This window comes from Rhinatrema bivittatum, chromosome 6 (genome assembly GCF_901001135.1).
Source record: "Rhinatrema bivittatum chromosome 6, aRhiBiv1.1, whole genome shotgun sequence".
NCBI classification, from domain to species: Eukaryota; Metazoa; Chordata; class Amphibia; order Gymnophiona; family Rhinatrematidae; genus Rhinatrema; species Rhinatrema bivittatum.
The window spans coordinates 282,106,097-282,125,453 of NC_042620.1; the positions used below are offsets into that span (position 1 = coordinate 282,106,097).

General features: G+C 44.4%; 1 protein-coding gene across 1 annotated transcript in view; it reads left to right on the plus strand.

Moving 5' to 3' along the window:
- LOC115094334 (relaxin receptor 1-like) overlaps positions 1-19,357 on the plus strand; it is a 153,428-nt gene that overhangs the window by 79,838 nt on the left and 54,233 nt on the right. The window contains exons 5-6 of the mRNA XM_029607281.1: positions 12,054-12,125; positions 16,641-16,712. Coding sequence (XP_029463141.1) covers positions 12,054-12,125; positions 16,641-16,712 — 144 coding nt within the window. The remainder of the gene's footprint in view (positions 1-12,053; positions 12,126-16,640; positions 16,713-19,357) is intronic.

The following is a 19,357-nucleotide window of genomic DNA, read 5'->3' on the forward strand; positions in this document are numbered from 1 at the left end:
GAGCAATTCCATTTTGAAATCTCCCCACATACTTTGCACCTTTGGTAAAGCAGATAACATCTGTTGATCCATATTCTCAAAGGGAGGCTGGGGAGAGATTATCCCCTTTAAATTTGGTATCTAGAGCTGACTACCATACTGCCCAGGCAGTTTAAATAACATCCCTCAAAATGCCGACAAGTACTCGGACCAGCAACAGTATCACTTGGTGCAGACTGAGTGTTTCAGAAGACGTCAGGAGAGGCGATGGAGGTGGCCCAGGCTACGGTGACAAGGTCATCAATATTTTCATTCCCTAACGAGCACTGCTCTCAGAGGATTCGCGCCAATCTCAGGCTGATGGGCCTGCAAAGATTTTGCATTCCCACACCTTGTCAGCTGAGCAAGGTGTGGGAAGAGGGGTTTAAAGGGATGGTCTACCCCCACAGAGGATAGAAAAGGGGTGCCCTCTAATGTAATTAGCAAAACACAAAAGCTGCACTCAACTCGGAAGTGTTTTCTAAAAGAGCAAATCCTGGAATTTGAGCACTCCTGGAACTCATCACGTCTGATTTGAGTGTGACCTTAGACCAGTCCTTGTGTCTTCTGGTGCCTCAGCTCTGATCCCAGCAATGCCTCTTTATACATAATCAGCAACCCCCATGGGTAACCTTTTGATGTGCAAAAGAGACAGAAAACAATGTACTTTTCCTCAGCCTGCTTGGCTCTAGTGTAAGAGATTGTGAAGAATCTGCTTTGATCAGTGCGGTGGGCAATGGCCTGGAAGTCATGGAGGAAGCACACTCATGGAATACCAGATGGCCTGAAGTTTTCTTGGCTTGCATGGATGCTTTAAGGAGCATACCAAGTTAATGAGCAACCAGTTTGAGACTAATTAAATCAAACTGTTGAGGTCTGAGGTGTAGTTCTGGGCTCTGTGAGAAGAGGGAACATTTCCGAGCATGGCAGAGGGAAGTGATTCGAATAAAGGCAGCATTAGAAACAGAGGCACTCGTCCTGTTAGGCCTCCCTGGGAAGCTCTTTTTCAGTCTTCTACGTCTTCCCCGTTAATCTGCTGCTACAGCCTCTCCATTTGTTTGTGCTTTCCTCGCATGGGGCATAGGTGGGAGTAAAGCGATCTGGCAGTGACTTCACAGCGAGTTTGACTGCGGAAGCAGGTATATTTATTCCGCTATGATACTGCTCGGAGCATTTCAGGACACGAGCAGGCAGGGAGGCTACAAAGGCGGCAGCAGAAGCTGGGGGCTGGGTATCGTCAGCCTGCACTACCAGTGGTGATTTTCTGTCATGTCATGCCAGGTCACCGGCCTGGAACTTTTCTGAACTCGCTTCCTTTTCCCTACTGTAGCTAAAGGTAGAGGCCCCTACTAGCCCTGACCCAGTACCCTTATTTATTTGGTTTTTTTTAGAAATTACCACTGTGTATTACCATAGATCTCATTCACCTGTAACAAATCACTTGATGCAATGAAAGCAGGAGGTATTGGAACTGCAAGCGGTGAGCAGACTGGAAGAAGAGTTAGCAAAGCCTTCTGCTGTGACTTCCGCAGCGTCTCTGGCACAGTCCTGAAGGAACGGCAGGTTACATGAGGAATGGACTGCACAGCGCAGTAATGCGTGTGGCATCTGAAGCGGCAGTGAAGTATCTTCCTGGAGCATCACTGGGACTGGGATCCCGCTGGAGAAACCTTTCTACCGATCCCTTCTCCATGAGATGTGGAAAGGTCAACTCGTTTACAGCTTGCTTTCTGCGGCGTGAGACAGATTTACACGGGCTGCCAGCACATGGACCAGGCTTCCCTGCTTTATTCGCCAGCAAAGGCAGAAAAAAATCAATCTGATTGATCAAGTCACTGTTTTCCAGCTGAGGTGTGTGTTCATAGTAATGTAGCAAATGAAGGCAAGAAAAGACCAGTTGGCCCATTCAGTCTGCTCAGTTATTCTGGTCCATACTGCAAAGATATATAGAAAGAGTTAATATGATGGCAGTAAAGAGCACAAGGCCCATCCAGCCTACCCTTCCAAATCTCCTGCTCAGCTTTATAGCTCTTTCACCTACCTATGCTGAAACATCTCCAGCAGGATCTGCTGTTTGGCCCATGCTCTCTTGAATTCCAAAACTGTCCTTATCTTCTCTCTAGCCATAGAAACTTGATTGCTAGTAGGATACTACTGCTTATCAAGGCCGTTTATGTTGTCTTCCTCATCGGTCTTCCACCTTCTTGTGTAGATGACTATACCTGATTCCACCTAATCCTCCTCTTCCCCTCCCCCCCCCCTCCAAGTTTTACCACCAAGTATTGTAATAATCTGGTGGAGCTGTTGCCCAAATATCTGGCCTGCTGGGTCCCCTGTGGCCTTACTGGATAGTATGCAGCCACAAACAATCCGGTTACTTTCTGGAGAGTTGTAACCTGATGGTATCAATCCAGCTTCCTCATGGCTTGCAGTATCACCAGGTCATGACTTTTACCCCCTCCTTTCTTTTGTCCTTATCGTCTCTTTTCTTGCCTCTGCTCTTTAGGGAGTGAGGGGTGAGCTTTTTGCAATCCTGCAACCTCCCAATCCTATTCCTACCACCTTCACAGAATATGATGGCAGTTAAAGACCATCAAGTCCATCCAGTCTGCTCATTGTCACTCCTAGTGAGATGTCTTAGAGCATGCATGAGATCTGTTTGCATACAGTGGAAGTAAGGCATGCAAATATCTCATACATATACATTGTGGAAATCCCAAAAAGCAATCTGATTTGGGGGACCCTCTGCTCTAGGGCATTCTTTGCTTGCTATTTGAATGTCTCCCTTACAGTACATCTCCATGGCTCACCTCTCCTCCTCGGTACTCATATTCACATCCTTAAGCCTCATCTCATAGGACCTTTAGTGAAGACCCTGCATCATTTTGGTAGCTTTTTTCCAGAATGTTTATAGAAGGTAGGACCTCCGGAGATTATATTCTAGCCATTCATTAGCTGCACACATTGTTTTCCAGAAGGAGAAGGCTTCGGAGATCACTGTGTGTTTGTCTCCTAACTCTTGCTTTTAGTGTCCTATCCGCACCGTCATGGAGTTTAAGGGGGATCCTGATAGGGGTACTTGTTGTTCTTTTTGGCTGTGGCTGGGGCACAAAAACGGGCTCCAACAGTTCTGCGTGGGAATTCTTGATTCTCAGTGGAAGACTTAACCCTTCTGCTTTGGCAGTGATCGTTACAGCAACGTGTCTCCAGCGGGTTCTGATGGAGGGCGTTAATTCTTCATACCCTGCACAATGGAACTCTCTACCGCCAGAACTCCGGTTAGAACAATGCCCAATCAATTTTAAAAAGAGACTAAAAACCTGGCTATTTGAGCAAGCGTTTCAATTATGCTAATGTCTTCTTTCATGTCTTTAATATAATTTATGCGTTTTTTCCCATTTATTCAGATCCAAGTTTTATGCCCCGTTCCATGTAATCGCATTCTTACATGCTTGTTGTTTTTTCAGTTACAATGTAAACCGAGATGATATGTAAATTCTTACATGAATCCCGGTATATAAAAATGATAAACAAATAAATAAATAAATAAATACATATTGCGCAAGTTCTGAGTCTTAGTCAAAAGGCCAAGAAGGGACCATCCTCAGCTCACGGCTCAGGCCCTACACTTGGATCATAGCCAAAAGGCCAAGAAGTGATGAGGTCCAAATTCTAAGGCATTTAGCTGGCTAACTCAGAATTATCTGGATAATAAATTAGCCGCTTAAGAAGGTCATTCTCTAAAGGGATTGCATGCGAAAGGAGAATATTCGCACGTGAAAAGTCCCTTTTCGCGTGTGATACCTAAATTGGGGCGGGTTCTGGGCAGCGTCGGCACCGGAAGAGAAGGAGTTGGGGCGGACGCTGCGAAGACATCGCTGACGGCGAAAAGGTAAGGACCCTTTTCACTGCCAGTATTGCGCCCAATAGCACCACCTTTTACGATGGCGCTATTGGGTGCGAAAGCCTGCAGCGATTGCACCGCAGAGGTGCAATCACTGCTTGCTTTCACAGGCCCGCCCCCCGTTACTGCCAGATTCTCTAAGGTCTGTGACCTTAGAGAATCCAGGCCTAAGGGGCATTCCAGGAGTGTAATGTAAAGTTGGATAACTGCTATTTATTTATTTATTTGAATTCTTTTATATACCGACATTCGTTTAGTAACATCAGATCGGTTTACATTCAACAGAACTTGGCAGCTGCGCTAAACAGAAAACAAAACATAGCAATTAGCAGCAGTGCTTTACAATAATAACATTCAGAAACATCATGGTAAATAACAATTGGGTAACAATTGTGTAACAAGGAATAACTTTGGTTAGCAAGGGGCCTTAAATAAAAAGTTTACAAAGAATAAATAAAGTTAATGATTATTAATATTTACAAGGAAAGTTCATGTTGGCAGCTAGGACTGTGAGGGAGGGGTCGATTAGTTAAGAATGGAAGTACGTTATGGGAAAGCTTTTGTGAAAAGCCATGTTTTTAATTTTTGTTTGAATTTTTTCGGGCATGATTCTTGACGAAGATCAGGTGGCATGCTATTCCAGCATGTGGGCCCGGCTATGGTAATTGCGCGTTTTCTAGTTGCTTCAAGTAGTGCTGCTTTGTGCGAGGGTGTGTGAAGTGTGGCAGCGTGTTGCGTTCTTGGGGTTCTGGAATGTTTGCGGAAGTGCAGGGCATTATTGAGCCAAGTCATGTTTTCAGTGTGTAGGGTCTTATGTATTAGAGATAGTATTTTGTACGTAATTCTTTGTGAAATGGGCAGCCAGTGCAGGTCTTTTAGAATGGGTGAAATGTGTTCTGATCTTCGTGTGTTTGTGAGGATGCGTGCAGCTGCATTCTGCAGCATTTGCAGTGGAAGGATGGTGGTTTTAGGTAGGCCAAACAAGAGTGCATTGCAATAGTCAATTTTTGCAAAAATGAGGGCTTGCAGTACTGTACGAAAATCACATTGATATAGTAGTGGTTTGAATATGTTTGAATATATCCAGCTAGGTTTTTTTTTTTGGTTATCCGGCCTTGTATAGCTGGATAACTAGTTACTTAACCATATACCTTCAAAGATAACCAAGTATCATTGTAAAAAAAAAACAGTAGGGCCTGCACCAGATTCTCTCCTCCAAATCTAATAAATATGTAAACTAAGGGTAAGTCAGAAGCAGCTCTAGAGCGCCAGAAGTGGGTGAGTTTTTACCGTGCTCCAGAAAGGGGCTTTTTTTGCTATCCAGGGTTGGGGGGATTGTGGATTGGGGCATTGCCATGGCTGTGGGGGAGGGGCCTGGAGGCAATGCTGAAGGGGCTTCTAAGCCTGTGCCTCCGCAGCTCTCAATTTCATCAAGAGAGCCCCGTTTGAATCTACTCTATTTGCTGGACAGTTGTCATCTCACCATTCACTTTCCCGCTTTCCAGAGCTGGGCTGACTTGTGCTGCCACGCCCCCTCAATGACATCACTCTTGGGCGACAGCTTGAAAGAGCCGCAGTGATGCCAGAGGTGCGGAGTGCCGGGGCATCACACGATGAAGAATCGTGACAAAGGGGCTCAACCCTTTGTTCACCACTTCCTTTACACCTGGGTTTATTTGCTCGCTACATTACTTTATATCAGGCCGATATAGAACGGTGTGCTCGGCAGAGCACACCATTTAGTCCCCGTTTGGCCGCACGTTTTAGACACGCTATTACCCCTTATACTGTAAGGGGTAATAGCAGGCGTCAATTTCAGATGGCACTGGGTAAGTGTACAGAAAAGCAGAAAAAACTCTTTTCTGTACATCCTCCAACTTAATATCATAGCGATATTAAGTCGGAGGCCCCAAAAATTAAAAAAAAAAAGTATTTAAAAAAAAATAAATCTACCCGTAGGTTGGAAAACGGACACTCAGTTTTGTTGGCATCCGTTTTCTGAATCCGTGGCTGTCAGCGGGTTCAACAACTGATGCCGTTAAAATTAAGCATCAGTTGTTGGACCCGCTGACAGCCGCCGCTTCCACTAATACGAAGGTGCTAGGGACGCGCTAGTGTCCCTAGCGCCTCCTTATTAGCGCTGGCCCTAATTAAATACTGTATAGCGCATCCAGGAGAGGTGCCTGGGCGCGCATCAGGAGAGCGGGTGCTCAACACGGAGCGCCAGCTCTCCCGCTGGTTTTTTTGAATCGGCCTGTATGTTAGTTCTGCTTGTACCAGATATATTATCGCACCATGGAAATCTCCACTGTTTTGGGCAATGGTAAATATGGGTCTCTTGCTTTTTCTTCTTAGAAGTCTCGCCTAAAATTGTTGAGATCCATCGGATCTTTTGCCTTATCCTTAGATATTGATGTCTGTTTTAAAGAATTGGGAAAAATTCCTGACTCTAAGGATTGATTCATGAGTTTGCATAAGAAATTGCGTATGTCCCAGGACTCGAAAAAAGGGGCGTGGAGAGGGCGGGGACATGGCCGTGGCCGGAGCCTCCAGGCACAGCGGACATTTGCTGCTGTGCTTGGGATCACGGGCCGGCAATCGGCCGGCGCCCGCAACCTACGCCTACCCGGAGGGAGGCGCAACTTATAAAATAAAGGTAGGGGGGATTTAGGTAGGGCTGGGGGACGGGTTAGATAGGAGAAGGGAGGGGAAGGTGGGGGGGGCCGAAGGAAAGTTCCCTCCAAGGCCGTTCCGATTTCAGAGTAGCCTCGGAGGGAACGGGGAAAGCCATCGGGGCTCCCCTAGGGCTCAGCACGCGCAAGGTGTACAAGTGTGCACCCCCTTGCACGCGCCGACCCCAGATTTTATAACATGCACGCAGCTGAGTGTGCATGTTATAAAATCTACGCCCGCGCGTAAGTTTTAAAATCTGGCCCTATAGGTATTTCATCATCTGTTCTAAACTGGTTTTCAACTTACTTATCGAATAGAACTCAACAAATCAATATTGGTACTCATTCCTCTGATTCTTACATTGTGTCATCTGGCATCCCACAAGGTTCTTCTCTCTCTCCGATTCTGTTCAATATAAACTTACTCCCTTTATGTTATATCCTCTCTGCTTTAAATATTCAGTTTAAAATTTATGCTGATGACATTCAGTTTTTTGTTCCATTCAACTCTTCTTGGGCAAACACTTTTTCTGCAGTCAAATTATACTTAAATTCTATCAATACTTGGCTATCTCATAATTGCCTCAAATTAGATCCTGCAAAAACAGAAATTATCTACCTAACATCAATAGCAAACCCAACTAATGGACCACCATCGCACCTCCACTTCAACAATTTCTCTATTCCTATTTCATCTCAGGCTCGTAGTCTAGGGGTGATAATAAACTCTGATCTGTTATTAACTCAACACATTTGTAAATAGTAAAAAACTCCTTTTATAAACTACCTTTGCTGAAACATCTTCGTTTTTTGCTTTTCTATCAAGACTTTCGCACGGTTCTTCAATCTTTAATTTTTCTGGACTCGACTATTGAAATGTACTCTATTTAGGTTTCCCAGATACAGTAATCAGACCACTTCAATCAATTCAAAATTCTACTGCTCATATTTTAATCTGTACTTCGCTAAAAAAATCATATATCACCTATGCTCTTTTCATTACATTAGCTTCCCATTAAATTTAGAATTCAGTATAAAACCTTGTCCATTTTTCATTCACTCATACATAATCCATCATCAACTTGGCTGTGTTTCTCTCTGAGAATCTATAAACCTGTTAGACACTTGATATCTTTAAATCAAAATGTACTAGATGTCTCCTCTATCCATCTTGCTAGGTTAGATATCACCAGGAAAAGAGCTTTTTCAGTTGCAGGTGCATCAATCTGGAATAACTTACCAAACTCCTTAAGACAAATTTCGAACACCAAAGAATTCAATAAAGCTCTAAAAAAGTTCTTTTTCAAACAGCATTTAATTCCTACATACCAGAAAACTGTTGCGCGTACCGTCCGCACCTGGCCCGTGCACGGGACTGCTCACCTCACTAGCTCCTCTGCAGGTCACGGGTCGGCCTCCCCAGTGGCAGCCGCAAGTTTCTCTAGGCCTCGGCGTCCTGCAGCAGCGGTCGCCAGGCCTTCCACTGCACACCAGGCCTCACGCCGGAGTTTGGCGTCTCCGGTGGCGTTGGCCATGCCCCTACGCGCGCGCGCGCAGACCGCCCGGACTCTTGTAGGGCCAGGGGCAGGTTGTAGCGCCGCGGCGCACTCTGATTGATAGAACGATATAAGGAAGTTCCTGCCTGCACTTCCTTGCCTTGGCAATCGGGTCGGCACTGTAAGTGTACTAGTTTGCCTCCGTGTTCACAGTCTTGTTCCAGTCTTGTTCCAGTGTCCTTCTGTTCCTGCATCTGTCTGTCCATCCTCCCAGGTAGTACTCTCGGACTGTCTCTCTGGTACTGACCTCAGCCTGTTCCTTGACCTTCCTGTCCGCTGCCTGCATCCTGACCTCTGCCTGCCTTGTGACCTCGTCTGACCTCCGGAACCTGACCTCTGCCTCGTTGACTACTCCTCGGACTGATCCTTGGATTCTGACCTCGGTTGCCATTGACCATGTCTTCTGATTCTAGCTCTGTCCCTTGCCTTGTCATTGCCTACACTGTTTGGGCCTTCCTTGCCTCTCCAGGCCAACAGCGTGAAGTCCGACCGCGCTCCCTTGCTGATCGTGGGCACACCTCTCTACTACCTCTCCGGGAGACACTGCGAGGCCCACCTAAGTCCTACGGGCTGCACCCCTGGGTCGCAGTGTCTCCCGGAGAGGTAGTAGAGAGGTGTGCCCACGATCAGCAAGGGAGCGTGGTCGGACTTCACGCTGTTGGCCTGGAGAGGCAAGGAAGGCCCAAACAGTGTAGGCAATGACAAGGCAAGGGACAGAGCTAGAATCAGAAGACATGGTCAATGGCAGCCGAGGTCAGAATCCAAGGATCAGTCCGAGGAGTAGTCAATGAGGCAGAGGTCAGGTTCACCACATGGCATATTCCAGTGGTGAAGCTCATCCTAGCCTCTGTCTCCTCCTATGCTCCAACGCTGGGGGCAGGTGCTTCCTGGTCCCTACCAGGGAGCCGTTCTCCACTGCTCCAGGACAAGGGTTCACCTCCAAGCGCAACAAAAACACTTAATTAAGAAATATAGTTGAAATTCTTGTTTATTTCTGTTACTATGATCTAATTTAAGTTTATTTTATATAAATTTTAAATATGTTTTATTACTGATTTTTTACTTTTTTATATTTTTATTTTTTATTCATGTTTCTATTTATTTATAATGTGATTTTGTTTATTATGTGCTATATTATGTATGTGCTCTGATGTGAACCGTATTGACCAATTTTTTTTATTGAAAATGTGGTTTATAAACAATTTTATATAAATAAATAAAAGAACCAGGGAAGGGGTGAGGGGGCCCAATCTGTGGAGCCTGGAATATGAACATTTAATTTTTGGGGGGGTTTAGGGAGTGGTGGTGCATGGCTCAGCATAGCCATATATTAAATTTGGAGGGTGGGGGTAGGGAGAGAATCAGGCACAGGCCTCCCCCTTTTCTTTACACTGCTGTGTAACTGGATATCTTGAAAATATCTGGATAAGTAGCAGGTTATCCAGCCACACAAGGCCAGATAACTTTAAACCTGCTCTGAATCAAGTCTGAAGCTATCCAGCTTACTTAGCTGGATAGAACTGAAATCCCTTCCCAGACACGTCCCCAAAGATTTTAGTCAGATAAATGGCTCAATATTCAATAACTTGCCATTTAAATGGATAATAGGGATGTACAGGCCTAATAATGTCATTTCTTTTTTTTTAATTCTTTTTGGAGAATTTTAAATCAAAAAATCTTAGGGCCTGATTTTAAATTGCATTTATACGCATAAAATTGGGTTTTACATGGTAAATGCATTTTACCCGTGTAAGTGGGCTTTTGAAAATTGCTACAATCTATGCCAATGAATTTTCCATGGGATTTACTTGCATAAGTGTACTTTACACGCGTAAATGGCTTTTGAAAATTGCTACAATAGTATGTTACATTTATGCACATGGGGTAGATTTCATAAACTTGTGCAAACGTGTACTTTTGTTCGCGCACCAGGCACGAACAAGAGTATGTGGGATTTCAATAGATACACGTGTAGCTGCGCGTATCCATTAAAATCCGGGGTCGGCGTGCGCAAGGCTGCCCAAAATCGGCAGCCTGTGCGCGCCGAGCCGCGCAGCCTGCGTCCATTCCCTCCGCCTCCCCCCACCTTCCCCTCCCTTCCCCTACCTAACCCACCCCCCCGGCCCTATCTAACCCCCCCCCCCCACCCTGCCTCGAGCAGGCGTAACTTTGCGCACGCCGGGCCGGCTGCCGCGCGCCATGTTCCAGTCCGGAGTCTGGTCCAGAGGCCGCAGCCATGCCCCCGGAACGCCCCCGGGCCGAAACCACACCCGCGGCGCTGCCCCCAGATGACGCGCCAGCCGTGTCACGGCCCCCCGACACGCCCCCCGATGACGCGCGGATCGCAACACGCCCCCCCGTCACGCCCCCCCCCCCCCCCGGAAAGCCCCGGGACTTACGCGTTTCCTGGGGCTTTGCGCGTGCCGGAAGCCTATGCAACATAGGCTCGGCGCGCGCAGGGGGTGCTTGGGCCAGGTTTTCGGGGGGTACGCGCATATCCCTTTGAAAATCTGGCCCATAACTCCTTTGAAAATTCACCTGTTAATGTTTGTAATTTTAGTAACTACTTTTACCAAAACTAAATAAACTTTTGAAAACCCCAAAAACTAAAAAAAAAAAAATCAAAAATTGAAATGCTAGGAACCCTACCATCCCACAGAGCCTCTCTGACCACTCCCTCACCCCTTTGCAAAACGGTGCCGGACCGGGAACCACACCATCCCCCACTTACCCCTCCTGTGGGGTCGACAAAGAAGTAAAAGGAACAGGAGGGATGCCCACTCACCTCCTGACCTGTCCGTGCCCGCTTCAGAATGGCACCGGTTGGCCCTGAGATGGTCGCCATAGCAACTTTACAAATGGCGCTGGCCTCAGAGCCAGCAGGTATTATTTTCTTATACAGACATATGTTTATATTGCCATACAAGAAAATCGTGTCTGCTGATGCTGAGAGAGACACTATTTTTAAAGTTGCTAAGGCGCCGGTCTCAAAGGCCATCTGGCACCATTCTGAAGAGGATGCAGATGGGGCAGGAGGCAAATGGACATCCCTCTTGCCCCTTTTACTTCTTCATTGACCCCATGGAAGGGTTAAGTGAGGGCCGGGGTGGTTTCTGGTCCCAGCATCATTTCACAAAGAGGGGAGGGAAGGGTCAGAAAGGCTCTGGGCAGGCCCCAGTGCACACTTTGAGTCAGCATTCAGGCCCAGAGCATGCCCTGGGAGAAGCCTTAGGTTCGTGGGGCAGGCCTTGGGAGAGGCTGCAAGTTGGCAGGGCAGGCCACATTTTTATGTTTTCAAGATGAAATGCAGAAAACCAATGAGATTTTCATTGCTTTTTCTGTCATTTCATTCTAAAAACAAATGAAATGTACTGTAATAGGAAATGTCGTTGGGTCAGAGACTAATCTTGAAGATGAGGTGATAGAGGTGCTCTTTCATCTCTTATTACAAAGAAACTACGCCAACCACTCAGATTTAAGAATTTCTCTCCTAGAATTATGCAAAGAGTCAGAAGCTGTTCCAGGAGATCAGGGGACCGTGAAGACGGTGATAGACAATGGAATAGAGCTGTCTCAGGGGATCATGAAGAGGGTCAGAGGTTGTTCCAGGAGACCAGGGAATGGAGCTGCTCCTGGAGACCAGAGGATGGAGCTGTCTCAGGGGACCATAAAAAGAGTCAGATATTGTTCCAGGAGATCAGTGAACTGTGCCATATCAGGGGACCAAGCACCAGGATTTCAGGGAATGGAGCTGTTCCAAGGAGACAATGCACAGTCAAAGGCCAATCTAAGAGCTCAGGAGATGTAATGCTCTCTTAATTTTTGAAGGAAGAGCCTTGGTATTATTTTTTATAATCTTTTTGATCTTTTAACCTATTCTGGGTTCTTTGTTTCTTTATTTAGGGATCTGCAGAATAATAAAATCAAATTACTGTCTGACAACCTATTCATCAGATACCAAGACCTGGATACACTGTAAGTATACAAGGAATTATTATAACATGTATCAGATCTGGAGCCTGGAGAAGCTGTGGATGTATATAAGGAGTATTAGAAGCTAGATCTTGGGGGAAACTTGAAAGTCACTCAGTAGCATATGGCTTGTTTAGAGTGTGGTGTCAAAAGATATTCTTAAAACAGTAAATTTAGAGTATCTTGATAATGAGGAAGTGGAAAAAGCCAAGGTAGATCTGGTGAATTTAAAGGAATAGATACATATGGATGATCTAAAAAATTGTTTGTGAAAAGTATACAGTTAGGTCTCTATATGCAAATAACAGAAGTCTAAAAAGTAAGACTGGGAAATTAGAGTGGTTGAGGCACTAAAATGAAGATAGTCATAATTGGGTAATTTTGTAACAACCTGCATAAATAAATTATTTAACTATATGTACACCTTGTAAATACAAAAACAATAAGTTTCCAAAAATTTCATAATCATCCACAATTAATCAATAAAAACAATAAACAAATGAAAAAATAAATGAAAAATATAAAAACTAAACTAAAACACAGAAATAAATAAAAATGCAACTGCCATTTCATCCCTAAATCATACCACCATGAAGAATGAGTAAGTTTTAACCTGCTTGCAAAATTTAAAATAGTTTAACTCCACTCTAAGTGAAACCAGCAAGCCATTTCACACTGGAGGGACTACAACAGAGGATCTCAGATTCTGACCAGGACGGTTCGAATCCAATTTATCCAAATGATACTTTGGACTGTTATTTTTCATAATGCAAAAGGCAATGGTCAATAGCTAGCAATTGGTAGCCAATGGAGAGAACAGAGCAGAGGATAAGCCCTTTAAAACCTAGATTTGCCATAAGTCAATATAGTTGTACTGTTCTACACCAGTTGGTTTATGTTCTACCTGGTAAACCCACCAGCAAGACATTAAAATAGTCAAGTATTGATATGACCATGGCAGATTGTAGGGCTCAGAATCTAGAAAAGGTAGAAGTTAACACACAGTCTTAAGTTGTCCGTAGGCCTGCCCCACATAAGCCTTCATAGAAATATTAGGGTCCAAAAGGACTTCTACGCTTTTGATCTTAGATTAAATAGAATTAATATGATTATCCAAAACTGGCTGAATGGTCAGAGTTAACAATCTATCAAAGGCAGAAGCCACATGAACTTTTGTTTTTGCTTTTATTCTAAACCAATTAACTGCTCTGAAACCCAAGACATACGTTTTGCTACACAGAAAAACAACGGCCTCATCTATGTCATCCAGCTATATTTATGCTGGAACTGGATGTCACCAGTGTAAATTTGGCTGATGACATCCAGCTCCTGATAGATGAAATTAGATGGCCAGTTTTCAAAGGCAAAATATGAGTGAACTCACATACTTCCTCTTGAAAATTATATCACCGAATCCACCCACTCACAATTATACCAGCAGTACTGTGCGCAGATAATTTTGAGGAAGTTTCACACACATATATCAGAAGATACAAGAAAATCCACTTAAGTGCAAATCTCTGACTTCAACCATGGGAACGCCTCCACTCAGCCTGGGTCAACTTGTGCGGAGGTCATCTAAGATTACTCACACATCGGGCAGGCAAGTTTGTAAAAGGCCATTTCTGTGCATAAAACGTTGTTTAACCCACTGAGGTCCTTTTGAAAATTACCCTCAGTGAGAATAAAATTAAAGCCCTTCCCTTTCTGCATGTATTTATATGTTGCCAATTCCGTTCTCCCTTTCTTCCTGGCTCCTTTAGCCCCCAAGTTCAATGCCCTTGTTTTATGTAACTTTGCTTGTTTCAGCCTTCTTGTTTGGTTACTCTTGTTAATCCCCTAAGTTCCATGTAAACCGGCCTGATGTGAATTCCATTCGTGAAGTCCGGTATAGAAATATATATTAAATAAATAAATAAATAAATAAATAAATGTAAACGGAAATGGAAATCAAGGCTTTCATTATTGCACAGCCTGTCCACAGGTTTTTTTGAACGACACGGATGCTTTTACCTGTGGACTGAAGAGGTATTCCCGGGGTAGAGATTGGAATATGCCTTGTTTTGCCCAGAAAAGCTACCCACAGAGAAAGGTGGGGCACATTTCTGCAGAGAACTTTTCATTAGGAAATGATGAAAGCAGAACTACATGATTGTGTAGTTTTATGCTTTCATATTTGCTGCAAACCCTGTGGTTTAAAACTACCAGCAGGACTTGCAGGAGCCCATGGAGACTGATTATTGCCTCCAATAAGGATATTAGAGACCTGGTGGGAAAAGAACAACCAATGGGACACAGTGATACCAGGACATAAAATATATCAAAATGACAGTTTTTGTCACCACCTCCACTGGGAGGCTGTTCCATGCAATCACACCTCTCTGTAAATAAATATTGCTTAAGATTGCTCCTGAGTCCACCCCCTTTCAACCTCATCTCATGATCCCTCATTATAGAACCTCCTTTCTGTTGAAAGAGGCTCTCCTCTGGTGCATGGAAACTTTTGAGATATTTAAATGTCACTGTTATATCTCCCCTGTCTCCCCTTTTCTCTAGGGTATTCAAAGACCAATGATTATTTTAGTAGCCACTCTCTGGACTGACTCCATCCTGTTTATATCTGTAAGAGAACCAGCAGCCAGGGCTGGTCTCTGGGGGGGTAGCCCTCTGGCCACTCCGAAGGCCCTTTCAGACCGCAGGTATGCGTGAGCCCCTGTGCCATGACGCAACCCCATGGCTGGCCTTGCGTCACATCGCTGGTGGATAAGGATACTGGGCTCGGTGGTCCATTGCTCTATCCCAGCATGGCACTTTCTGTGCAGGTACATATGACTGTAAACATTACTGCTTATCAAATGAATGGAGGTTATGGAGCCACTGAATTCCAGAGCCTCAGGGACTCTAGGTGGCAGTGTCTTTCTTCCAGACCCCCAATGCTCCCGGTATTCAGCTTTGGAATAGTAGATTGGTCCCATAAAGATCTTGAAAAACTGAATGTAGAAACAAGAAAGCTCTTCCACGCCCATCAGGTAATCTAAGAACCAGTGTATGCTGAGATTGTACATCCCTCGAGCCGGTGCTGGTGGAAGGGTGTCCAGCTGCCCTAGGCAGTGATGTTGTCACATGCTCTCTCTCTCTCTCTCACTCTCAAATCGCACTCCAGCTCCTCAAAGAAATGCATACCCAAAAATAGAAACCATCCTAGCTCTGTGCCTCACCTGCACCACTTCTCAGCTTGTCTGTCCTTAAAACTGCTGCCCTTACTGGCTACTCTGCCACCTCACCCACTTCCGGTGCCCTAGGCCACCTCCTACCCCGCCTAATTCTTCCACCACCCTGCCTAGAGCTGAAGGCAATATGAGTCTTATAGATGTAGACTACACATATACAACTACCATCATAGGCCTTTAGGCATATTTAATGACATCAACAGAACCAAATACCCCAAAACTGCTGAAGTATTCATTATGCACATAGACGGTAACTTTCAAACTGGTGCGTGGGTACACATTGATGCATGTGCACCAGCACACACACAGGGATGTGGGGAGTTTAGAACTTGTGCGCACATATGCGCACGTTATAAAATCCAGTAGACACGTGCCTATGTGCACCCAATTTTAAATAGGTGTATGCCTAGGGGCATAAATGACACTTCTACCGCATAAGTCAGAGAATTTTAAAAGGGGCGCATGTCCACGCCATTGCCAGTTTCACCAGTTTGTCCAGCGTAAAACTACGTCCTCCAAACCCCCCTGGTTTAATAGCCTGCACTCCCCCCTGTTACCCCAGATCCTTTAAACCCCTCCAAAACAGCTGTTTTTTTTCTGACTTGGACCTCCTCCATAGCAGAAGTAAATGTACGCAGCAGGGGACCTGGGCGCGCACCCAGGCACATAGGTAGATATGCGCACATCTCTTGGCCCCTGCCCTGGAATGCCCATGTCCCGTGCAGACCACGTCCATTCACCGCCCCTTTTTGAAACTCATTGAGATGCACCCTCATTTCTGAAATTTGAAAATAGCGTGGGCATGGGTAAGCTGTATTTGTGTGCGCATTCCCTAATTAACGCATGCACCAGGCTTTTAAAATTCACCTTATAAAATTTAAAAAAAAAAAAAAATTCACCTTATAATGTTTAAGTAGATTTTATTTGTTTACTGAATATTTTATTTTATTTATTTTATTTAACAGTTTTATATACCGAAGTTCTAGCAACAAAGTTACTAATCAATTTGGTTTACATTTATTTGTTTTATGTTTTGTGTGTTTGTGTATAATAATTGTGTCAGAATTTTATTATTATGTATATGAATTTTGGAATCAGCTCCGAACAATAATTATGGAGATAGTGGAATACAAAAATGAATAAATAAAATTAAAATAAATATTATAATCATAACTTGTACTTCTGATTGGAAATGCAGCCTAGGTTTTATGTTCTTCCTCAGCCTGTGTGCATCAGGTTGCAGATCTGGTTTGCGTATTAAGTTCTCAATTGTCTATTTTATGAACAGCCTTTTGCAGAGCAACAGAATTCACAGCATATCCTCCCAAGCCTTTTGTGGACTCTTCATGCTGAAGAAACTGTGAGTACTATTTGTACGTTTCATGCCGAAGCCCATGCACCTAACACGTGTGGATTTAGTTCGCTCATAATGGAAACTGCTTGTGACATAAATTAACATAAAACCTAGAAGGAATGACCTAAGAGCAGAGACTGGCCTGCCTCATATAGTACTTAAATTTACATTTATTCAGAATTTGTGGATCGCCTAACTCTAAAAGGCCTAGGCGATGTACAAGAACATTCATAAAGAATTTCAACATATCATAAAATGGCAAACAATTTAGCAAACAAATCATAAAATAATAAAATCACATTTAAACTTCATAAAACAAAAACAGTATTGGGAGCAATAAATAATAGTTAAAATACAGACCAAATAAATAACTTAACTAAAATAAGCTAATTTAAAAAGAAAGGTTTTAATTAATTTTCTAAAGGTCTTAATCGCACTGCCTGATGTCTATTGGAAATGAATCCAAAGTGTTGGTCCTGCCACTGAAAATGCATATTCACAAGTGATTGCAAAATGTGCACAAATTATCAGGCCAATAACATTTTCTGGATACCAGTAGCTTACCAATGGGGGGGGCAGGGGGGCCAATGCCCCCAGGCAAAGGGCTATAGGGGGGGCGCTGATGGCCAACAGGGAGGCCCATGTGGCTGCCAATGGACCTCATCCCACCAGAAGCTGAACAGGGAACTACTGCAATGCTGTGTGCTGGCCGTGCACAGCAGGAATATTGGTGGGGCTATGGTGGAGCTCATTCCACCATGGCCCGAAGAAAAAGGTTACATCCAAACCTCCAGATGCCCCTCCTTCTTCCTGCCTGTGCGGCCCCAGAAGAAAAACATTGCCGAAGTTGCGCAGGCAGGAAGGAGGAGGAGCTTATTCCACCTCGCAGTGGCCTGAGGAAAGAAGACACAGCAGGGCTGCCGTGGATCCCACCTCACATTGTCCTGAGAAGAGGAGGCCCGATAGCATGGCCATTGTGGATCCCACCTCATGGCAGCCCAAGAAGAGGAGGCCTTGAGGTGAGAGAGAGGCTGAGGCCCTGTAGAGTGTATGTGTGTATGAAAGTGAATTGAGAGATGGTATGCGTGTTGGACTGAGAGCCTGAATGTTTGGAGAGAAAGCATATGAGAGCCTCTGTGTGTATGTGAAAGACAGCATGTGACAGAGCCTGTGTGATTGAGTGAGACAGAATGTGAGAGTGAGAGAGCCTGTGTGTGTGTGTGTGAGTGAGACAGCATGTGAAAGAGAGACAATGTGTATGTATGTATGTATGTTTGAGAGAGAGCATGTGAGAGTGAGAGCTGTGTGTGCATGAGACAGCCTGCGAGTGTGAGAGCCTGTGCCTATGTGTATGCGTGAGAGAGACAGTGTATGAAAATGAGAGCCTGTGTGTGTGAGAGACAGCATGTGAGAATGAGAGCCTGAGTGTGGGTGTGTGAGAAAGAGAGAGCAGGTGAGAATGAGAACCTGAGTGTGTGTTTGAGGGAAGAAGGGAAGAAGACAGTTGGAGAGAGAAGAAACAGAAAAAAAAGACCCTGCAAAAGGAATTGGCAAAAAAACAAGAAAGGGAAGGTGGGAAAAAAAAAAAAGCCTGTGACCAACCAATCAGAAAACTAAGATCAGACAACAAAGGTAAAAAAAAAAAATGTAATTTTTAGTGATTGGAACATGTAATCTTTGGGAATGTGCAAAATTAGCACTTTCTCTATGCCGATCTCGCAATGTACGAGTTCAAAATAGAGGAACGGGAAACCCCGCAAATTTTTAATACCACAGGGCCTGCACAGAGGAGGCAGCAGAATGGGCTTCAGTGCCAGTAGCAGCAATTGGCGCCTTCCCAATAGCCATGTGGCAGCAGTGCCAGCGGCAGCAGAGGAATGAGAGAGGCTCTAAGGTTGCTGGCAAAAAAAGAGAGGGGGTCTGCTTTCGCTGTGTGCATGTGTGTGAATGGCTGTCTTCCTGGGGTCTGTCTGTGTGAAAATAAGTGCCTGCCTCTGTGTGGGTGTGTGTGCATGTGTGAATGAATTGGTGCTTGCTTGGGGGGTCTGTGTGTGTGTGTATGTGAGGGAGCCAGTGAGAGTGAGAGCGTGTGAGTGTGTATGAGAGAATCCAGGGGAATAAGAGCTTGTATTGAGGGTTGGGCGGACAGAGAGGGTCTTAGAGCCTGAGAGTGTGTTTGTGTCTGTGACAGAGAGAGGTTGTGGGTGTGTATAAGAGCGTGTATGTATGTGTGTTTATGTGACAGTGTATGTGTGAGAGAGAATGGACATGCGAGTATGTGTGTGTGAGAGAGAGAGAAAGTTAAAGTTTGTGTTCCCCCCCAATCCCCTAATCCTCGACAATCTCAGAGTGACTGAAATCAGGAATTCCCAGGTATGGACAGCAGGGTTTGGGGTTTTTTTTGGTTTTTTAAAATCCTTATTAATTTTAATTATTGGGTGTTGTTCGATATTTGTGCTGTTCTGAAATATTTTATTGGTGCTTAGGAAATTTTTTAAAATTGTATATGATTTTATTTAATAGAAGTTATTCTATTTGTCAGTAGTTTTAAAATATTCTTTTATTAGTATGGTTTTACTATTATAATTCATGCTTTATGTTTCTTGATGTTATTTGTTTTAGTGTAAAACTGTTTTTTATTTTACTAGAAT